Raw genomic sequence first — 24,401 nt, forward strand, 5'->3', positions numbered from 1 at the left:
CAGCCGCCCGGCTCTGCTGCTCATGATGGGTTTGAGGCACGGAAAAGGGAGGGGCTTCTTTGGGGGGGAGAGAGAGAGAGAGAGAGAGGGAAAGAGACGGTCCCTAAAAGAGGATAAATCACCAAGAAGAGGAGGAGGAGGAAGCAAAGGGGGCGGGGGGGTTCTCCCAGCATCGGTATGCCTGCCCGCCTCATTTCCACTCCAGACGTCGTCGTCGCCGCTGCTGCTCCTCGGGATAGAAATAACAGCTGAGCTGCGATTATTCGCGTCAGGCGTTTTCAACATCTGTCACCTCACACGCCGCTTTTCATCCTGCCAGCTGTGATCCCGTCGCACAGGACGGGGGGAAGAAGTCCTGCGAAGAAGCGGCAAGACAGACGCGGAAGTGTGATGATAACGAGGTAAAGATGACGGGCGAGAGAGGACGAAAAAGGAATTATCATCCTTGATGCTCTGCATGTCACACAGCAGCATGTTTTCACCGGACGCTGTGTTTGTGACTCTGGGGACTACAAACGTGTAAACGGGAGCCCTCGTTCTGTCCCGTCTGCAGGAGATGTTGAAGCCATCTCTGACTCGAGTCTCGAGCATAAAGCAGTCTGGAATTTCTTCGAACGAGGCTCTGGACAAACGGAAAGTAGGAGACACTGAGTTCATCTGCTAAAAAAAACAGAGGACATCTTCACCTTCCTCCGTCCTCTCCGCTTTTGGAATGAGGTGTCACTATGGAATTCAATCTGGTTTGGATTGAAACCCTACAGCCAGTTCCAACACCAGGAAGCTAGCGACCTGCCGACATAGTCCTTGGGCTCTCCGTACCCTTAAAGGCCCCCAAATAGACCTGCCCAAGATGATGAATTCCTCCCTGGATCCACTGGACCAGACCCCTGCTGACCTGTCAAACTTCTCCACCCCCTTTTGCTTACTTGAGATCAGCTATTCCACAGTCTTCACCACCTGTCTGCTGGAGGTCTCCATTATACTTCTCCTCAGCGTTCTGATCATTTCAGGCAACCTGGTGGTGATTTTCGTCTTCCACTGCGCCCCGTTGCTCAGCCAGCACACCACCAGCGCTTTCATCCAGACGATGGCGTACGCCGACCTGCTCGTGGGCGTCAGTTGCCTCTTCCCCACCCTGTCCCTACTCCATCATCTTCAGGGACTGGACCCCAAGCTCACCTGCCAGGTGTTTGGCTACATGGTGTCGGTCTTGAAGTCCGTCTCGATGGTATCGTTGGCATGCGTGAGTGTGGACCGCTACATCGCCATCACGTGCCCCCTGACCTACGCCGCCCTGGTCACACCGTGCCGGGTGCGCTGCTGCATCGTGCTGATATGGCTGTACTCGGCGCTGGTGTTTCTGCCGTCCTTCCTCGGGTGGGGCAAGCCGGGTTACCACGGCGATGTGGTGGAGTGGTGCGCCGTGGAGTGGCGGACCCGCCCGGCCTTCACCACCTTCATTGTGGTGCTGCTCTACGCTCCAGCCACCCTCACCGTCTGCTTCACCTACGCCAACATATTCAAGATTTGCCGACAGCACACGCGGGAGATCAGCGAACGCCACGCTCGCTACCGGCCCCAGCAGCAGCAGCAAGACCCCGCCACGACCTCTGGATCTCTGGTCAAAGACAAGGGGGAGGCGGACCAGAGGAACTTGCAGTACCAGCAGCCCTCCTCCACATACCCAGATAAACGATACGCCATGGTACTCTTCCGGATTACCAGTGTTTTCTACATCCTCTGGCTGCCGTACATCCTCTACTTCCTGCTGGAGAGTGGCGGGATCTACCACCACCCGGCGGCGTCCTTCCTTACCACCTGGCTGGCCATCAGCAACAGCTTCTGCAACTGTCTCATCTACAGCCTCTCCAACTCTGCCTTTAGGAAGGGCCTCAAGCGCCTCTGCTCCTACTGCTTACAGCGCAGCGCCGGCGGCTTCGGGGTCAGGAAGCCCAAGAAGGCCTTCATCGGTTCGGTGGAGCAAGGGTGCGGCGGGCAAGGGTATGGGTCGGGCCACGGCGACATCCGAGTCGGCACGACGTGCCACGTGTAGCACCCAAGTTTTGGAGACACTTTGAAATGTGATGAAATGGAAAGGCCTCCGCTGTCCCTGTCACATTTGGAGGTTATGCAAAAGTCCTCTCCACAACATGCCGCAGCTGGCTGTGGGAGGAGTCTGCAGCCAAGGATAACGCGTCCTAAATAATAGCTCCACAAGGTGTCATTCACTCACGGGCGGGGAGAGATGACTGAAAGTGTGTCTGTATTTGGGGGAAATAATGTGACCATTGTTAGGCATGAATGCTTAGTTGGAAGACACGTCCTCCGTAATGACAGCGTCATGTGACTGATCCTTGAGCTTTATCGGTAGAAACACAAACCGATGGACAACTCCTGTGCCATTTTCCCATCTGGGTTTGCACTTCAATGCTTTATTTATTTGGAACATGCTGAACAAAGTTACATCACATGTTTACACTTGCACAATTCAACATGTCCCAGTAAGAGTAGGAAGAAGCAGAGCTTACTTAATCCTACTCCATTCTCTCTCTGTGCGTCTCAACAATTAACCCAGGGGTGTCCAAACCTTTCCAGCGAAGGCCACATGTATTTATGCTAAGAGGTTCTATGTGTTTCAAGAAAAATAGTGCATCTCATCTTTGTCACATACTGTCGGTGAAAAAGACGATGATTATCAACTTCACTCTTTTTTTCCATTGTTGCACTTGTTAGGTTTTTCTATTGAAAAAAAATTTGTACATTTTCTTCAACCTCATGACTTAATTTCCATAATATTTTGACTTTATTTCCGTTATTTGTTTTAAAAATTACAGCTTTCTTCATTGTTTTGTTTGTGTCTCATAATCTGACAACTTTTAAAAAAGTCTTTCCTGAATATTTCAACTTTATGCTACTAAAATGACTTTATTTTTCCTCTTAATATAATTACAACATTATTCTTGTAAACTTGTTTCTTAATATTTTGACTTTATTCTTGCAGAATTACTGCAGATTTTTCAGATTTTTCATTTTTATTTTTTTTTGTTTTCTTGTTAAATTAAATGGAATATGACGTGGGTCAATAAAAAAACAGACGTGTGTCGCAAATGGCCCCAGGTTCGCACTTTGGACACCCTTGAATGAACTGCTAGTAGTGTGCTTATGATCAATGACCACAAACGGCTTCGACTGTTATCATAATACAACAGTTTTTTTTTAACAAAAACAACCAAAAAACTAACAGAAATTTGTCTTTGGTGTCGTACGTAACGCCAGTTTCTCTGCTGCCGACCTGCTGTTGGTGTCATTGCATGCTGGTTTGTCGTGTCAAATAGCAAGCAAAAAAAAAAGCGTGAGAATATGTTTTCACAGTAATTGTATGCCGGTACACGGTTTAGCTGGTACATCTTTTGCCTGAGGACGGCAGCCGCTGGAAAAGACAAAATGTACACTTTGCGGCAGCTGAAGAAACTCAAGTGCTGCCTTTGTTCCTGTCGGCCATCGCTTCGACTTATTAAGGACTTGCAATGTGGGGCCGCACAGGAAACACACAAACAAAAACAAAGGGGCCATTCTTCCACTGCAACTTGCATGTGTTTTTGTGCATGCATCACATCACGTATCGTACGTTCCCATCTTCTCGCTTATCTCTACCTTTCTCTCGTGAGTGGAACGTCACGTCCAGAAAACAGAATGCATCCATTGTGTGTTTTTTAACCCCTTTTCATACCTTGTGTTTTATAACAAATAAGGATGTTTTGGCTAATCTGTGAGAGGGTTCCTGCACAGTTGTTGCCTTGATGAACAAATTATTTGCGTACATTTCCAGAGGGCTGTGTTTTCTAGACATGTGACTGTTAGATCGTATAGACGGGGGCTGTGGGTGAATTGTACACGCCACTGCTGCTTCTTGTATGTGACTCTTTGTACTTCTCGCATGTTCCTTTTCCTTCATTTTGGAGTGCTTAGCCCACGTACGTGCTCTCGTGACTCGCTTCAGGTATAGCAGAACGCGACCAACGGCTGGATGAGACTGTTATTTCAATTGAGGGTGCTAACGCGGTTATCGCCTTCCGTCCATCACTCCAGTAAGTGTTGCGGGTCTTGTGATGTTTTTTTTTTTTGTTTTTTTAAATAATAATTATGATGATGCACAATCCTGTCTGCATTCACACTTGTGGTTTGGTACTCTGGTCCGTGCACCCTGCTATTTTTGTCATGCAGTAAAGAAAAAATACCCAAAGGAAGGACTTGATTGTGCAGGTTTCGTCATGTGGTTCAAATATTCCAAACCTGCTAGAAACCACACATCAAGTTAACAAGTTTTTTTTAATTGAATGTATTATTTATTGAAATCTGACACGGCAAGTACTTTTTCCTCCATGTTTACCTGCGAGAGAGTGGTGAATAGCATCCTGTCCGCTCATTGGTCAGTCATTGAAGCTCGTGCTGATTGGTCCTCAGCATGGAGACTCACGATAATCGCACTGGACGAGACGCAATGTTGCCTCCCATGTGTAGATTCCATTAATGTCCAAGCAGAAGCTGTAGTAATTCTACATTTGATCAAACTTATTTAAGATTTGTCAGATCAAAACACGATTGCTGCATAACACTTCTATTCGGGGTGCACTATAATTGTCTGGCCGATAATTATCTGGCCGATATGAGGGACTTATGACGTCATATCGATAAATCTGATAATATTAAAAATAGCTCCAATAACCGATCATTTTAAAAAACACTCCAGTGAGATGAGATTCCTCGTACTGTGCGGGTGAGCAAATCAAGCGTTTCTTTTTTCCTCCTTGCCTGCGACGTTAACGACCTGACGTAACTTCCACTGACTTGACTTGTAATCAAACATTCACTGTCAGAGGAAGATATTTTGCGTGCTAGTTGTACCAAATGCTCCGCGATAAGGGGGGGAAAAAAAAAGATCGAGCACACAAAAAGTGCAAAAGGTTTGCCAGAGACCTCCGTGGCGTCACACCGGCTGCTCGGAGCGCATGCCCAAATACAGTGCGCCTTGCTGGGCCACAGCGGGTGGCTGCCTATACTCTGGTTCTCCTGATGGTGGTGACGTGGTAGTAGTAATGCCATGATATTTGACTAGGACAAATGAACTTGTACAGTTGGTCAAATCCTAATTAGTTCCAGTCCTCCTTACCTCCAGGTGTGTACACTTAAATCCAAACTTTAAAAGTAGATTTTAAAAGGTTATCAGTATCATATCAGTCTTGAGAAGCAGAAAGTTATTGGTATCGGTTTGGGAAAAAAAATTGTAAAATAGTTATTTTTATATTCTGCTATATTTCCCTGCTCAGATTTCCCCAAAAGCTTCTAAAATATACTTTTAAAGGGCAGCTTTCCTGACATATCACGTCATATAAGTCAAATTTTCCGAACCCAAATACCGTCCGCTGGGATGAATATGTATATATTTTTTGAACATTCTGCTTTATTACTCATTTTAGACGTCATGTAAAGCTTCTAAACTGTACTATTAAAGAGCGCCACTGTCTCACGCACATATAAGGAAAGACAGAGCAGAGAGACAGCACTTTCTCTTCCAAACGTCATCATTTCTGCTTAATTTATGCTGTCATTTTAACACTGGTCTTTGGTCCGTGTGGCACTCACGCAAACCCAGACTCAGGGTCCGCATCAGGGTCCGGATGATGGCGTTCGCCCTTGCCCAAGTGAGCAACCGCACCAGAACCAGAGTTCCTTTTAACCCGAGCAAGCATGACAAGTGTGAAGGCAGGCTGAGTTAGATTCACGTGTTGTCTTACTGCAGGGGTGTCCAAAGGATTTTCCAGTGAAAAATGAAAGGATGCAACTTTGCCACTTTGATATTTTGTAAAGCAACACATGTACTTGTAGATATGCTAACACGTTCTATATGTTTCAATGCATCTCAGATTTGTCATATACTGTAGATGAAACAGCATATTATTAATATCAACTTCACTCTTTGCTCTTTTTTTAAACCCATTTTTGCTGTTTTTATTTTCCAAATATTTCAAGTTTCTTTTTAAATAATCTTCCAAAATGATCTTCTTGTAATATTATGACTGTATATACAGCAGTTAACTGTATAATGTTCTTTTTCCCCAACCTGATTTTCCAAAAATTACAACTTTGTTTTGTTTCTCATATTACCACTTTTTAAAAATAATAACGTTAAAAAAAATATTTCAACTAAAATGACATGATTGTTCCTGATAATATTACAAGTTTATCCTTGTAAAATTGCTACTTTTTCCTCTTAATATCTTGACTTTATTCTCATAAAATTACAGCTGTTTTTTTCCATTTCTTTTTTTCATTTTCCACCTATTTCAACTTTCTTCTTGTAATTTTCTTTTTGTAATATTATGACTTTATTCCCATTATTTTTTTACTTTACTCTCGTAACATTAACTACTTTTTCCACAACCTAAATTTCCAAAAATTGTGTTTTGTTTTTTACTCATAATATTACGTCTTCAAAAAAAAGTTTAAAAAAATATTTAATCTTTTTTTAATTTTAATATTTTAATTAATATATTTTATTATGCTATTAAAATCGCATTATTTTTTCCTCATAATATTACAAGTATATTCTCATAAATTTGCTACTTTTTTCCTCGTAGTATTTTGACGTCATTTTCATGTTTTTTTTCCCAATGATTTCAACTTTCTATTTGTAAATTTTCTTCTCATAACATTATGACTTAATTCCCATAAAATTCCCCAAATTATGACTTTATTTTGTTTAGTTTGTTTCTCATAATATTATGACTTCACAAGAAAAAAGTAAACTTTTTAAAAAAATATTTCAAATGACTTAATTCATGTAAGTTCATTCATGTAAAAGTATGACTTTTTTTCCATTAGAGTAAGACTTTTTTCCCTCTTAATATTTTGACTTTGTTCTCATAAATTTCCGCTTTTTTTTTTTTATTTCTGCATTTTTTTTTCCAACTATGTCAACTTTCTTTTCGTAATTCTTCTTCTTGTAATATTATGACTTTAATTCCATAGTATTTTGACTTTATTTCCGTATCATTCTAACTTTTCGTGCAACCTAATTTTCTAAAAATGACAGCTTTGTTTTGTTTTGTTTCTCGTATTATTACAACTTTAAAAAAAAAAAAAACTTTTTTTGATATTTCAACTTTCTTCTTGTAAAGTTTCTTCTTGTAATTTCATGAATTTATTCCCATAATATTTTGACCTTATTCTTGTAACATTAGAATTTTTTCTGCAACCTAATTTCCTACTAATAACAACTTTATTTTTGTAGTTTTTTGCAATAATACGACTTTTTTTTTTTTAAGCCTTTTTCTCTAGTATTTCAACTTTGGGCTTCTAAAATGACGTGATTTTTTCTCATTATAGTCCGATGTTGTCATAAAATTAGATTACAACTTTTTTCTCATAATATTTGACTTTATTCTTGTTCCTTTAATTGCCTTGTTAAATGAATATTTTTAGAATGTGCCGCGGCTGCAAATGGCCCCCGGGCCGCACTTTGGACACCCCTGTCTTCCATGAAGAAAAAAAATGGCCAAGTGAAGGCTACGTGTTGATGTTAGTACCTTGTGCTTGTCCGTGTAGAGAAATGGCGTATTGAATGTTTCTAAAGCGAGCTACTTGAGGCCATTGCATTTATTAGAAACATTTTTTCCCCAAGGCGATTCTACTGTAAAATGTTTTTACGCTTGAAGTGAACACGAGAGATTGTAATCAGCTGTTTATTTTTTTGGCTTCAAAAAGAAATAGAAGTTGAGAAAGTGACGGAGTGTTGTTGCTGCTGCCAAGAAACGTACGTGCACTACTTTTACTTTCTGGATGCTTTGATGGTCTGGGAGCAAGCCGAGCCATTATTTGGTGAATAACCAAGTACACGTGTGTAAATAAAAGCCCATTGTTGGCCTTTTCAGAGATATTATTATTATAATTGGTCGTGATAAGCTAAACAGGTTGTACGACTGCAATCAATGACACACACACACACACACACGGAGACATGTGTCCTTATCTGTCTCCCGATCTATATTGGATTTTCTTCTTGGAGGTTATTTTGGGGTGTAAATAGGCCACACCAGCGCGGCGCTAATTGCCAACTCATGACCCAGCTCTTGTGAGCGGCTGACTTTCGTGACTTTTTGTTTGTGAGAATGGTCAAATCTCAATGCCGTTTGAATGCAGAAGGTTTTGTGTGTGTTTGTTTTTGTGTGTGTGTGTGTGTAAGATGTGCTCATACAGTGAGAATGTTGAGAAGGTTTTGCTGAGGTGTGACCTAGAATACTGCTCTATGAGACTCTATGATGCTTTGTAGGTATCAAACCTACTTGTACGTGTACTGTATATCGTAACGTAAGATGTACGTGTTGTGTATCTGTACTGACTAAATAAATGTCATGTTATGTCTGTGTACTCTACTTGTTGTTTTCCAATTAGTTTTTTTCTAGATCTATTTTTTAAGTCTCACAATAGTTTAAATAGTAAAGTGTGTTAGCCTTGATGCAGGCATTTATGCAGTGCTTTTAGTAAGCCCTACTAGGAATACGATGTGTTGTGTGTGTGTGTGTGTGTGTGTGTGTGTGTGTGTGTGTGTGTGTACCTTAGGTTTCATTTTACATTTAAAGGGTCACCGACATAATTTTTCAACTTTGCTTAAATATGCTACGTTGTTTGTTTTTTTGAAAGCGAAAGTTAAATTAGTAAAAATTGCATTTATGTTCCAAACCGCCATTTTGGCCAGAGCTCGCCAGAAGGGGGCGTTTCCCAAGTGACGTCAGCGCGGCAGAGCATCACAAATAAACGAGCATGAGAGAATGGACGTGACAGAAGATGTTTACAGTGATTATAGCAAAGATTTGGGCAATGTGGCATTAGTTTTCGAGGCGGAAGAAACATCTGGAGATGAAATAGAGAACATGCAGAACGTGGACTTGAGCCGTATTTATTGGAACCACCGACGATGGCACGATATGTCTGATGACTGAGGTGACAAAGACACGGAGATGAAGATTGGTTGGCTTCAAACACAAAATGTTAAGTGTAAATGACCTTGGAGTTGCTTATCCCTCATTTATTGTTTTAAATCGTCTTCTTAATGAGAATAAAGGGCTCTTTTATTGCTTTTTATTGTGTTCGCACCCACCGTCAACATATTGCTGTGAAAGTAAGTTTTATAACCTGTATAATGTTTTGAATGCTTATCACTATGGTGGCCTATGCTCACAATACTGTATAATCATATACAGTCGAACCCGTCTATAGCGGCCGCTGAAGGGAAACGGCAAACGTGGCCACTATAGACAGGTGGCCACTATAGACAGGTTGGCGGCCATTTTGAATTTGTGTGCGCACATATTTACATGTCTGTGATTAGAAGCTCTGCTAGTATTGTCTTTTGTTATGTTTGTTTTTAATATTTTGTTTTTGAATTTGGATTTGGTTGGCTGATCTTAAACTTTTTTTGAAGAAAATTTTAGTTTTAATAAAACAAGTTTTAATATAATCTTTTCATATTTAAAACATTATTACATGTTTCTTTTTTCAAATGTGAGTTTATTATTTTTCGTGCATGAAGTGTTACGGATGCGTGTGCAGAGGACCACAGAATGCGAAAGCAAGGTAAGTGGATGGCAGTTCTTTAACTGCTTTTCAGCGTGGAGGTAATCACAGGAGTGAACTGAAGGCGCTGGGGTTCGCAGCTTGTGGAGCCCCAGGGTAAAAGGTTCAAAAACACAAGAGAATTTGCAAAAGGTCAAGGGACAACTGGAACACCCAGCTGTGAAGACGCCGAATCTGGAAGGGCTTGAGCGATTTGGTGAGCCGCGAGTGCGTAGACTGAGTTGTCATGGAAGGAACCAGCGTCTCACAGCTGCCCCTACTCTGAGTTAAGTAGGGGAAGGATTAATTAGCTGCCGGTGTGTCCAGTTGTCCCTGCTCCTGCTGCACGCCCAGCTGTGGGAGAGAGACAGAGAAAGAGCGAGAAAACGGGGCGCAGCAGCAGGTGACCATCACATGAAGCTTCTGCTTGAGTCATTATTTTGGCCGCTATATGCGGCCAGATATTGACCAAGGGAGACAAAATGGGTGGCAGCTGGCCGCGTTAGACAGGTGACCGCTATACACAGGGTCTACAACACGCAAATTTTCTGCGGGGGAGGGGGGGATTGAAATGAGATTGAAAACAGTGAGTAAAATCCCCTTAATTGCCTTTTAGAAGTACAAATAAACTTGATTATTGGTTTGTTAATTTAAAATTGGCCATGAAAATTCATGAAAAAAATAATTGTAGTGCTCCCAGGTCAGTTCTCCCATCACACGTTGGCAATTGAGACATTTTTTTAAATTAGCACAATTGAACAGCGAATAACAGATTATGCTGTGTTTTTTCTGTTGACATGGCTCTTCTGGTGAGTATACGCGTATGTAATCGCTTTTGAGAAAATGTCGTCAAGGGGGGCTGGACATAATCGGCAAGTTGGCAACAGAGGTCTTGAATTGTGAACAGGTGAAGTCGGTGGTTCTTCTCACATACACCAAAATTTGCACTTGCTTCGTTCTCCAGACATCCAAGGCTCCAGCCGGGGCTGCTCACAGCATGTGTTAGCTCACAATGCACCATTCTCGTCCACAACTGGTAGCTCAGTCCCCGCTGTCCTGTGTGGCTCTCCTGGCATTCACAGCTGCAGGTGGGGCTGCTCACAGCATGTGTCCGCTTAAAGCACTTTCCTCGGCATGTGGCTATCGTACTTGCGTGGTTCATTGTAGTCTTAAACCTTCGTCTTTTGGAAAAGAAAACAAACTTACAGTATCACTCGGACACTTTGAACAGCAAGCGTCAACACAACATTTTGACATGAGTAATATTTTGATGAAAAATATACCGAACCAAGTCAACTAGCTAGGTTTGTTTACAATCCCCCTCCTTCACCGACGTCACTTGGGAAGCGCCCCCTTCTGACGAGTTCCGACCAAAATGGCGGCTTGGGACGTACAAAAATGTAACGTTCGCTTTAAAAAAACAAAAACAATGTAGAACATAATTACAAACAATATAGAACATATTTAAGCAAAGTTGAAAAATCATGTCTGTGACCTTTTAAGATGTGGAGCGAAGCCGCCTTCTTGTAATATTTTGACTTTATTCTCGTAATATTATAACTTTTTCCCCCAACATAATTTTCCTAATTTGATTTTGTTTTGTTTTTCATACTATTACGGCTTTGAAAAAAATAGTGTTTTTTTTTTCTATATTTCAAATCTGTGCTACTAAAATGACATTTTTTTGTAATGTTACAAGTTTATTGTCATAAAGTTCACCTTTTTTCTCACTACAGTACGACTTTTTTCTCTTAACATTTTGACTTTATTCTCATAAACTTCCGGCCTTTTTTTTTTATTTCTGCAATTTTTCCAACTATTTCAACGTTCTTCTTGTAAATATTTTTCTCGTAATATTATGACTTTATTTCCATAATATTTTGACTTTATTGTTGTAATGTTAAAACTTTTCCACAACCTAACTTTCCAAAAATTACAACTTAATTTTTTTTTGTTTGTTTTTCACAATTTTACAACTTAAAAAGAAAACAATCTTTTTTTCTTTAATATTTAAACTTTATCCTACTAAAATGAATTTTTTTTCCATCATAATATTACAACGTAATTTTTGTAAAAATACTGCTGATTCAATTTCCATGTTTCGCGGTCCATAAAAAACTAACTGCGTGCCACAAATGGCCCCTGGGCCACTCTTTGGAAAGCGGCAAATCTAACAGAATATTTTAAGAGTGTATCACAAATGTGGTGGAATTCTTTACTGGGGCCATAATCAAAAGTGTTCAAAATAAGTAGCAATCATGCAGAACGTCATCATTTGCTAAATTGCAAAATGTGGCGCTTTGGAGAGAAATGCTAACATGATGTAAATGGACTGGAACACACTGTGGAGTGCTGAATGTGCATTCTGCTAATGAGGCAGCTCACTATTTGAAGTGGATGACTGAATGATGACAGATTGATGCTGTGTGTGTGTGTGTGAGATAGTAGTGGGGGGATTTTTATACTTTTTATAGTAGGGGGTCTAGATCCCAACTCAACTGGAGACTGCTGGAAGTGGAGCCTGGGTGAGGCTGGACCGCATGAAGTACTACCACCGGAAGCTGCCACCAGCCTGAGCTACGGCTGACTTCATGTAGTCCAGTCGTTCTCTGTTATACAAGTGATTTGTAATATTGTGGACACGAGGCGGCAGTGATGACATAAAACATTGAGACATTAGCTTATCCATTAGCATAAGAGTTGCAATGTGATGTAAATGAGTCATAGGAGTGTAAAGGTGACTATAGGGGTGTTATTTCATGTCTACAGGGCTCTATAAATGTTGAAAACTATGCTCTAACTGAAAATATTCAATTTATTAACATTAGGGATGTCCGATAATATCAGTGATAATGGCATAAAAATGTAATATCAGTCAATATCAGTGTGTTTTTTTCCTATAATGAAAACCAATCCAAAAAATGCTGTATATAATGCAGGCCTATGGCCTCCTGTATTTTTCGGCATGCAAATGATGATCTCATCAAACGGCGTCTGAAGCGTGTAAACAACCGTGGATGGCTAGTCGCAAGCCACCTCGCTCCTGACTGCTATTATGTCTGTGGTGTCTCCTTTGTATATTAAACTTGTGGTTTGCAATGACTGCAGAGCGTTGGTTATGCGAATTGGAACCAAGACTTCTTCCTTCAATACTTCCAATTCCCAGGGCGAAAGCCAACCACCATGGAGTGTATCGCACTGGATAACCAGCCCTTTTCTTTTGTGCAAGACGCCAGATTCACCAAAGTATTTCTCAGGTGTTTGCTTACTCGAGTTGTACAGTGTGGTTTACAGCCACGTCCAGAAGCTAATTGCTGATGCTGTATCCATTTTCACAACAGATACACTCCTGATCAAAATCTTAAGACCAGTTGAAAAATTGATAGAATTTGCATTTTGCACATTTGGATTTTAATGAGGTTCAAGTAGAAAACAAGAAGGGGGAGTGAGACAAAAAGCATTTTGCAAAAGTAATTTATTGAAAACAACAATTAAACTGAAATAGGCTGTTTATCAGCTGATCAAAAGTTTAAGACCACAGGCTATAAAAGCCTGTCAGGCATTCCCACTGTCATGCCCTCCTGATGGCTAAAGCTAAGAAACTTTCTCTTTTTCAACATGGTGGGATTGTGGAGCAGCATAAGCAAGGCCTCTCACAGCGTGCCATTGCTGCTCAGGTTGGGTGCAGTAAATCAGTCATTCTACATTTTTTTTGAAAGATCCTGAGCATTATGGAACAAAAAAGTCAAGTGATAGACCCAAAATAATCACACCTGCGCTGAGCCGGAGGATCCGATTGGCTGTCCCATCAAGACACAGGGCGGTCTTCCATCCACATTAAGGTCCTTACTGGTGCCGACTGCAGCGCAATAACCATCAGACAGCATCTGTGGGAAAAGCGTTTAAAAAACAAAAAAGTAAGTAAAGTAAAACAAAATTAATCTTGACGGTCCAGATGGCTTCCAACGTTCATGGCATGACAAGGAGATCCCACCTGAGATGTTTTCTACCCGGCACAGTGGAGGGGGGTCCATCATGATCTGGGGTGCTTTTTCATTCAGTGGAACACTGGAGCTTCAGGTGGTGCAAGGTCGTCAAACGGATGCAGATTTTGCAGCGGGCATCCCTCATGACTGAGGGCCCTGGTCTGTGTGGTAACAGCTGGGTTCTTCAACAGGACAACGCTGCAGTTCACAATGCTCGCTTGACCAAGGACTTCTTCAGGGAGAATAACATCACTCTTTTGGACCATCCTGCATGTTCCCCTCATTTAAATCCCATAGAGAACATTTGTGGATGGATGGCAAGGGAAGTTTATAAAAATGGCCATCAGTTCCAGACAGTTGATGCCCTTGGTGAAGCCATCTTCACCACTTGGAGCAATGTTCCCACTAGCCTCCTGGAAACACTCGCATCAAGCATGCCTAAAGCCATTTTTGAAGTGATGAACAAGAACGGTGGAGCTCCTCATTACTGAGTCCTGCTGAGAACATTTTTTATTCTGGTTTGGAGAGTTTTTTGTTATTTTTTGAGCGATGGTCTTAAAATTTGATCAGCTGATAAACAGCCTATTTCAGTTTAATTGTCGTTTTCAATAAATTACTTTTTCAAAGTACTTTTTGTCTCACTCCCCTTCTTGTTTTTGCATATTGTAGCTCTACTTAAACCTCATTAAGATCCAAATGTGCAAAATGCAAATTCTAGCCATTTTTCAACTGGTCTTAAGATTTTGATCAGGAGTGTGTGTGTTCATTCCTCCACAGGTGATATGTGATGTTACACATATCGGTATCGGTTGATATCGGAAGCAGAAATTGAGAGTTGGACAATATCGGCAAAAAAGCTAATATCGGAGATCCCTAATTAACATTGATTCTATCACGGAAATTCATTGAACACAGTCGGGTCTGGATCCAATTAACCTCTATTTGGCAGTAGACTACAGTATGGTCCATTGTTAAGAATTAATATTAAAGAACCGAAAAGGATAGAAACAAACTTCTTTTTTCTGATAAAAGACGTGAGTCTAATGTTTCTTTTGGTAGGTTCCATGTTTATATAACCATAGAACACAATATTCTGTGTGCCTTGATAGATCAGTCAAAATGATCTAAAATGGTCGCTTCTGAAGGGTTTGTCTTTTGAAAAATGGCTGGGATTGAATGAGTGAATATTTCAACTTTATGCTACTAAAATGAGATTATTTTTCCTCATAATGTAACATTATTCTCGTACAATTCCAACTTTTTCTCGTTCGATTACAAACTGTTTTGTCTTAATAATTTGTCTTTATTCTCATAAAATTGCAAGAGCATAGGGCAATTACTCTCTAAATCAGGGGTCTCAAACTCTTGGCCCACGGGCTATTTGCGGCCCACCAAGTCACAATTTGCGGCCCGCGACTTGACAAGAAAGACTACTGTAAATGCAGCCCGCAAGGTCTAAGTCAGGGGTCTCAAACTTGCGGCTCGTGGGACATTTGCGGCCCGCCAAATCGTATTTTACGGCAGGTAGTGTAATTGCAGCCCGGCAAGTTCAGTGTTACTTGCAGGGGAAAGTAAACACCAGCACTGAACTCACAGTGGTGTTATCACATAGAGACGGGGGTGGGGGTGTCACTAGACAGAACACTACCTACAATTGCAGTGCTAACACAAAATGACAGCACAACATGTAACAGGTCAGTAAACACACACAGGGCAACTACTACTATGGGGAATAATGTTGCGCTAAAAGAGTCCCATTCCTTTTGCAGCATGTCCTCATTAGGGTCACGGGTAAGCTGGAGCCTATCCCAGCTGAATGCAGCAAACTATAAACTATTAAATTATTTTTTTTGTGTCACGTTATCACCGTATCAAGGTTTTATCGTTATCGTGAGCCATGTATCGCTAATCGTATCATTATGTACCCTGAGATTCCCAGCCCTACTCCCAATACTTGATGCGGCCCAGCCTCACCCAGACTCGACCTCCAGTGGCCCCCACTGAAATTGAATTTGAGACTCCTGCTCTAAATGATTTGATGTCAAGTAGGGGGCCATAAAGTATGTATGTGTTTGCAACCCATGTTTTCGGTGTTTGGTGGAGCCATTATGTCGTCTTGTCGTGATTGCGGCGATGCATACGTGGCTTGAGCTGCAGTCGTGGAAGTGGCACACAAAGCAGGTGGAGGGGCCTGCGACTGAATATGCAAAGATGAGAAAAGATTTCCATGTAAAGCGAAGGAACGCTCATTTGCGTGGCGTTTGATGACTTGAGTGTCAGCTTTACATACGAGTGCCGTAGGTTGTGTTGGCGTTTGAGCAGCAGGGGGTGAGAGAAAGAATAACAGAGTGACATGTCAGCCATTGTGCTGACTCCCAACAATAACAATAGAGGGCTGAATGCCCTCTCGGGCTTCCCACGGAAGCTCGGAGCCGTTATTCCCTGCGTTAGACGTACAGTACAGTACGTTCTGTTGCCTCACCATGCTTGGCTCAAACCCAGCAAATGCTTTTTTTCTTATTTGTGATCCTGATTAGTTCATTATACAATCTAGCCTCTGTGTCGCACAGGTGAGCATAAACAACGTAATTGTTCATTAGCCACATCCTGCAGTGCTCATGTTATTGCACAACCTGACATGTTAGGTCTGCATATGACCATCATCTCTTCTTATTATTAGCTTAGCATCAAAGAGTCTAGTTTGTCAAATCTTCATCAGCTCATCCTGCAGAGTTATTATTGCCTTTTCTTCAATTACATTGTTTTATATTAGCCACATTTCAGAAGAAAAACGCAAATATTGGTGGCTCAGTAAATGTAATATACAATAAAACATGAGGAAACACCATGTATTTGTGCAAGCCAGGGGTGTTCTTTCATGAGCGGGGGCCACATGGTGAAAAATGAAAGGATGCAACTTTGCCACTTTGATATGTTATAAAGCAACACATGTAGATATGCTAAAAAGTTGTTTAAAATTGTCCATAGGTGTGAATGTGAGTGTGAACCCACGAAAAGCAGCAGGCCCAGACAACATCTCAGGACGTGCACTTCGGGTTTGCTCATCAGAGCTAGCTGATGTGCTTGCTGACATATTTAACCTGTCGCTTGCACAAGCATCTGTACCGACCTGCTTTAAGTCCACCACCATAGTGCCCGTACCCAAGAAGAGCAACGTGACCTGCTTGAATGACTATCGCCCTATAGCACTCACTCCTATTGTTATGAAGTGCTTTGAAAGAATAGTCATGACCCACATCAAAAAGAGCATCCCGGCCACTGTGGACCCTCTACAGTTTGCATATCGCCAGAACCGGTCCACGCATGATGCAGTCAACACTGCCATCCACACAGCCCTTTCTCACCTACAGGGCCAGGACACATACGTCAGAATGCTATTTATAGACTATAGCTCTGCTTTTAATACAGTCTGCCCCCACAAACTCACAAATAAGCTCCTCACACTTGGCCTGTCACCCTCCCTCTGTAACTGGGTGTTTAACTTTCTCACGGGCAGACCCCAGTCAGTCAGAGTCCACAACCGCACATCCAGTAGAACATAGCTAAGTTTCAGGAAAATATCAGTTCCCAACTAGAAAAGGGAGAAAACCAGCTACATTTCATGCATAACTTTCACTTTGACAAAAGTTTGTTTTGCTTTTGTGACAGCTGAAATATCTAAACAACTATGCCACAATATAACACAAAAAATGGGTGGTTTTACATCAAAATAACAATTTATTTACAAATATAACACCATGAACTATTTACAGTTTTCACATTTGGAACTGAACTATGTCTGTGCGCGTTCGTGTTGTTTGTGTGCGTGTGCACAAACTCCTCCATGCTCTCCAACTTCCTCTTGCCTGTCTTCTGTTTTTCCGCCATGATGATTATGTGATGATTATCACGTGCACTTCAGCCACCTCGTGGCCTTTTTTATGGCTTAAAAGTGCTCGACTGTGGTGGCTGCTGAGTTACATCATCACCTCTTTTTGCCAATCGCGCAAAAAAACTTACGTTTTTGGGATTGGCCGCTCGGTTTAAAAAAACAACAACTTTTAAATACATCTTTGTTATTGAATGACTTAATATCAACTTCACTCTTTGCCCTTTTTCCCATTTTTGCTCTTTTTTTTTTTGTATTTTCCAAATATTTCAACTTTCTTTTCAAATAATTTTTTGATTTTTTTTATATATATATATACATTTTGGCTTTATTCATTTTTACTTTATTTTATTTATTTGTTTACACGCCCCTCCCCGATTTGAAATACTATTGAGAAACTGATAATATCTATTTAGTTATCTGTACTGTACAGACTGAACTCAAAACTGAAACCAGCGAAATGCAACAAAATGGGCAGCAGTCAAGCAAAAAAGTGTATTCAAGGGTCGAATTGCATGCTGAGTACAACAAATTCATAGATGTTGGCACGTCTGCACTAATATCAGTCCTTCCTTCCTCTCATACCCCCTGGCAGTTCACCACACGCCCCCAGGGGGGCCCGCCCCTCTATTTGAGAAGCACTGCTTTATGCTCATAATATTATGACTTTATTCCCATGATTGTCAAATTTTTTCCCCAACCCAATTTTTTCCCAAATTTGTTTTTCTCGTAATACACTAGGTCCCCAACTTACGAACACAATTGGTTCCAGACGACCGTTCTTATGTCGAATTGTTCTTAAGTAAGGGAAAAGGTAATATGAGCAATGATATAGGTACTACATGTACGTGTATACATATACAGTAAATGTGTATGTATGTAAATATGAGTTTGGATGCAGTAGTAATATTAAACCAGAATAATGAATGAAAAAAACAATAATAAAAGTGATATAATAATATGTAATGATAAATGTTATTTACCTTTGAAGAGGAGTGGTCCAGCATACGTTGTTGTGGTGGAGTTGGAGGAGTTATTGAAAAAAAGGACAAATGGTGGTGGTGGTTAGACTCTTCTAAAAGAGGTAGTGTTCTGTGGGTGGTGTAGAATTAAGCAGGCCTATTAACTCTTCATAAACTTTAATCACACACTCTGTCCAGGTTGTACAATTTAGCTTTCCATTTAGCTTTATCTCCTCAGCGTCTAACGCTGCCTCTGTTGGTCCCATTAGCAGTGTCACAGTGCCCTCTACTGGTCAAGCATGTACAGTAGCAGTATAAATACTGATTGAGCGACTACAAGGCAAAATAAAATAAAATATAGACCAGTCGGCTTGTGTTCGTATCCGCGAATGTTCGCTAGTCGGGTGTTCGTAAGTTGGGAACCTAGTGTATTAGGACTTTAAAAACTAATTGTTTCTTTAATATTTCAACTATATGCTCCTGAAAATGACATTATTTTTCTCAATAATATTACAAGTTTATTCCCCTAAAATGGCCGCTTTTTCTCCTTAGAACACAACTTTTTTCTTTTCATTTTGACTTTATTCTCGTAAAATTACAGCTGTTTTTTCCCCGTTTTTCCCCCAACGATTTCAACTTTCTTCTTGTAAATTTTCTTCTCGTAATATTATGACTTCATTCCCTTATTTTGTCTTTATTCCCACAAACTTTCTGTTTTGTTCATTTTTCATATTATGACTTTTTAAAAAAGTCTTTTTTTCTTTAATATTTAAACTTTATGCTATTAAAATGATTTTTATATTTTTCCTCATAATATTATTCTTGTAATATTACGACTTTTTCCCCATTAGATTTCAACTTTCTTCTCGTAATATTTTGACTTTATTCTTGTAAAGTTACTGCTGTTTTTTTTTCCCATTTTGCTGTTATTGTTTTAGTTTTGTTGTTATACTTTTAGAATGTGCCGCAGGCCAACAAAAAAAACAGCAATGTGCCGCAAATGGCCCCCGGGCCGCACTTTGGTCACCGCTTGTAGAAGTTAACTCTTCTACTCCTGAACAGCTGCACACAAGAGCGTGAAAACGTGTCAAAACACCCCCACCCATCCCTGCACCAACCCACCTCACCCTCCGCCCCGTGTTGGTTGTTGTTGTTCTCTGACAAATACACCACATGGTGGCGCTGTTGTTAGTTAATATTTCTCACACAGCTGTATAAAACATCCGTTGTAACTTTTGTTTGGTTTGCCGAGTGACCGCGAAATTCGGCGCGCACCTTTTTTGCCAGGTGGCTTGAAAAACATGGCCGCCACCAAGCACAACATCTTAGCAACTAATTTTGCATTAAAAGTCAATGAGCATCTGTCTAACGAGTGATACAACTTTGAGCATATACAGTATGTATTACATGTATGCTAGCATGTCTTCCAAAGCATTTGGACCACAGCCCATAGGGGGCGCCACACATGTCATTTAGAGTCATGGGAAAAAAATGAGGACACCCCATTTTTTATCTGTTTTTCTCTTTTTAACTTCACCAAAGCTGAAAAGTCTTTAAATCACTGAAGAAAGTGAAGGACAAAGCCTTTTTGATCCAAATTGTAATGGACACTTGAATTAAATGCACACATTTCTTGTTTGGAGAACTACGCCAAAGGCGGGAATTGGGAGGACTTAAGAGGAGGTGCAGCGGCTTGAGAAAAATCAAGAACCACATTTATTTTGACATCTGCTGAGCTATCTTTAGCGCTTGTGTTTCTTCGTTTGGCAGTTCCGCAACTGCTCTTTATTGCCGGACTTTTGCTTCTCGCACTTCCGCAAGAGAGACGGGGACTTGTTTTCCCTCCCGTCTCACGCTAGCCTTGTCACACGGACAGGCGGAAGGGAAGCTCCAGTAATTGGCCGTTATGTCGGAGGTCTTTGTCCGAGCTCTCAGCACTTAAGATAAGAATGTCTAAAGTGGTGCTTGTGCAAACATGGATGCTTATCAGCCGCTGGGATACACCATGTCACGGACACGGACACACTCTGTCCCGGGCCCGCGGGTTGTAAAATGTATTATTATCAAAGACTGATGGAATGAGCGTGTGATCCGTTTCTCTTCCCATGCGACCTCGGGCTTGAACCGTACTGATGCTTGTCATTTCTCAGCCTCAGCCGCAGGGAATATTACAATGTGAGGCAATTCACACCACAACATACACTATACTGTAAAGCAAACACATTGCAAACACTTATTTAACATATTTGAGTCATCTTCCTGTATGGTATCTATTCATTGCACAGTCAAGTAAAAAAGACTTCAATAAAATTGTAACAAATTATTATTATTATTTTTTATTCAAGAACTAAAAACAAAGAGATTTCAATAAAAGTGTAAAAAAATAACAAATACATAAAAAATACATAAAAGTATAAATAAATACATACATAAAAGCATAAATAAAGATATAACAAAAATGTCTGAACAGTGTAGAAAGTAATTAAAAATAAATAACAATAAAAGGCCGTAAATAAAAGTGTAAAAAAAAAAAAAAAAAAAATACGTAAAGATTCAAGAGTTTTATTGTCATATGCACAGTAAGACAGGTAGTTATACTATGCAATGAAATGACTTAAATAAAAGTAACAAGTGAATTTCCCCGCTGTGGGATAAATAAAGTACAAATACAAATAAAAGTATAATAAGAAAGAAATACATACATAAAAGCATAAATAAAGATATAAAAAAATGTCTGAACAGGGTAGAAAGTAATTAAAAATAAATAACAATAAAAGGCCGTAAATAAAAGTGTAAAATAAACAACGAAAAATACGTCAAGAGTCAAGAGTTTTATTGTCATATGCACAGTAAGACAGGTAGTTATACTATGCAATGAAATGACTTAAATAAAAGTAACAAGTGAATTTCCCCGCTGTGGGATAAATAAAGTACAAATACAAATAAAAGTATAATAAGAAAGAAATACATACATAAAAGCATAAATAAAGATATAAAAAAATGTCTGAAAAGTGTAGAAAGTAATTAAAAATAAATAACAATAAAAGGCCAAAAATAAAAGTGTAAAAAAAACCAACGAAAAATACGTAAAAATGACTTAAATAAAAGTATAATAAGAAAGAAATACATATAAATATAATACAAAAGCATACATTAAAAAATAAAATGACTTGAATAAAAGTGTAAAAAACTTGCAAATAAATAAAAATAACTGAAATATAAGTAGAAATAAATTAAGTGCATAAAAGCATGAATAAAATGAGTTCAATAAAAGAATAAAAAAAAGTCAATACAAAATAAAATTACTTAAATACAAGTGTAAAAAAAATACAAATAGATAAACAATACTTAAGTATAAATAAATACATGAATAAAAGCATAAATAAAAATGTAAAACAAAGGACTTAACATTGGAGAAAGTAATTAATAATAACAATAAAAGGCCATAATTAAAAGTGGATAAAATATTTAAAATAAATAAAAATGATGTAAAGTATCGAAAATAAACATATAAATAAAAGCATTAATTAAAAAAAAATTGTAAAAGTGTAAAAAAAAGAAAAACTAGATAACTAAAAAATAAAATGACTTAAAAGTGTAAAAAAATGCAAATGAATAAAAATGGCTGAAATCAAAGTATAAATAAAGAAATACACAAATTAAAAGTATAAATAAAATATATTTTAAAAATTTAAATTGACAAAAGTGTAAAGATAAATAAATAATTTAAAAGAAAATGAAAAAAATAATAAATAAAAATAAATAAATAAAATAAAATAAGTGAGTGCCAATGGTTGTTTGTCTATATGTGCCCTGTGATTGGCTGGCGACCGGTCTCGGGTTTGCCCCACCTCTCTCTCCAAAGTCAGCGGGGATAGGCTCCAGCTTACCCCCGCGTTCGTAGCGAGGACAAGCGGCATAGAAAATGAATTAATCAATAAAAATGACTTACAAGTGTAAACAAATAATAAAAAATAAATAAATAAATGACTTAAATACAAGTATAAATAAATTAAATAAAAACATAAATAAAAGCATAATTAAAAAAATCTAAATGACTTAAAGATAAAAAAAAATAATTACAAATAAAATGACTTAAATAAAAGTGTAAAAAAAGACTTAATGAAAGTGGGTTGCGACTAAATGAGCGTTGGAAGATGTGTGTCCCATGTTGAGACCAGTTGAGAAGCCCTGCAGTAGAGTGTGGGTGGACGTTGTGGACGTTGCCAGTCTCTGATTGATCCCCATCAGCTTGCTTTTAGTTGGACTATTTCTATTCTCTTTCCTGCTTTTCTTCTTGCACACACGCTTTTATTTTCATCCGGCTTTCTTCTTCTTTGGAAGTTGCAGGATGGCTTTTGATGAAAGGCGGAGGGAAACAAAAGAAGCCTTAATTAGCTGCCCAAAATGAACTCAATCAATGACATGTCTATACTTTGCACCACCATGAAGGAGCAGCAGGAGTCAGAGAAGAAAAACAAAGATATATTTACGAGAGTGGAGTAGATGGAGTGTTGCAAAGATCAAATAAAGTTGGGTTGTTTTTTTTATCCAAATATTGTCGTAGTAGTGCTAGCATTGATGGAAAACCACATTACTAAGAGGACTGCTTTGGTAGAGAAAAAAAAAGTTGTATTTATGATCATAAAGTTGAAATATTGCAAAGATAACACAAAACCCCCCCCCCAAATTTAGTGAATGTAGCGCTAATATTATACTGTAGGCGTTAATGTAAAACTGTTTTAATAAGAGGACTGAGTGTTTTGGTAAAGAGAGAAAAGTAGTGTTACAAGTTGAAATATTGTTAGATAATGTTGTAATATTCCGGGGAAAACCCCCCAGAATTTTAGACAAAGTTGTAATTTTTCCAGCATTAATGTAGAATGTTAATAAGTTAATAAGAGGACTGTTTTGTTACAAAAAATAAGGTCATATTTACCAGAATAATGTTGAAATATGAATACATTTGTTTGTTTCTTATAATATTAGAATTTAAAAAATAAACTATAAGCTACTAAAAATGACATGATTTTTCCTCATAATATAATGAGTTCATTCTTGTAAAATTGCGACTTTTTTCTTGTTAGAGTACAACTTTTTTCTCTTAATATTTAGACTTTATTCTCATAAAATTACAGCTGTTCTGTCCTCTGCTGCTAAAAAAAAAAAAATAAATTCCAAACTATTTCAACTTTCTTTTTGTAAATTTTCTTCATTTAATATTCTGACTTTATTCTAATATTAATACTTTATTCCCATAATATTTTGACCGTAGTCCCATATCATAACTTTTTCCCCAACATATTTTGCTAAAAATGATACGTTTTTGTTTTTGTTTGTTTCGCATAATATTATGACTTTTTAATATTTCAACTTTATGCTCCTGAAATGATGTTATTTTTTCTCATAATATCGTGACGTTATTCTCGTAAAATTAAATGAAATTATTAAATTAAATGACTGCTTTTTTAATGCAAATAAAATATTTCAAGCATTAATGTATAACTCTGGTAATAAGAGGCCTGTTTTATTTGAAAAAAGTAGTATTATGAGAATATATACAATATATTCTGAGCATTAATGTGTTACTTTGTTAATAAGAGTTCTGTTTTGATAGACCAAAGTAGTATTATGAGAATAAAGTTGAAGTACTACAAGGATTAAGTTGTAATGTTATGAAATGTATTTTTTATGTGAACATTTTCATGAAAACTGTGTTAAAATGAGAAGTTTCGCATTTTGTCAAATTCAACGCTGCATTTGCGTGGAAAATGTTGATTTGTATTTGTGATATTTTGACTATATTCTCACAGAATACTTTTTTTTCCATTTTTGTAAATTCTTTTAAAATGAAATTTGACAAAAAAGTGCATCAGTCATATAGTCTTGCTAAAGACGACGTTACTGCGTTGACAGTTTGTTTCATTTCTTCGTCTTGTTGACAGCGTGCAG

The 24,401-nt window shown here is 38.8% G+C and overlaps 2 protein-coding genes across 3 annotated transcripts in view; both read left to right on the plus strand.

Moving 5' to 3' along the window:
- Nucleotides 1-24,401, plus strand: part of LOC129170453 (rab GTPase-activating protein 1) — a 111,995-nt gene that overhangs the window by 55,785 nt on the left and 31,809 nt on the right. The gene's annotated exons all lie outside the window — the stretch shown is intronic.
- LOC129170454 (probable G-protein coupled receptor 21) lies at nt 100-23,516 on the plus strand. The gene has a single exon (XM_054758060.1). It carries the CDS (start codon nt 851-853, stop codon nt 2,051-2,053), a length of 1,203 nt encoding a protein of 400 aa, XP_054614035.1. The 5' UTR covers nt 100-850; the 3' UTR covers nt 2,054-23,516.

This window comes from Dunckerocampus dactyliophorus, chromosome 17 (genome assembly GCF_027744805.1).
Source record: "Dunckerocampus dactyliophorus isolate RoL2022-P2 chromosome 17, RoL_Ddac_1.1, whole genome shotgun sequence".
NCBI lineage: Eukaryota > Metazoa > Chordata > Actinopteri > Syngnathiformes > Syngnathidae > Dunckerocampus > Dunckerocampus dactyliophorus.

Coding starts and splice junctions, on each gene's coding strand:
- LOC129170454 (XM_054758060.1), top strand. CDS start 851: ATGATGAATTCCTCCCTGGATCCACTGGACCAGACCCCTGCTGACCTG.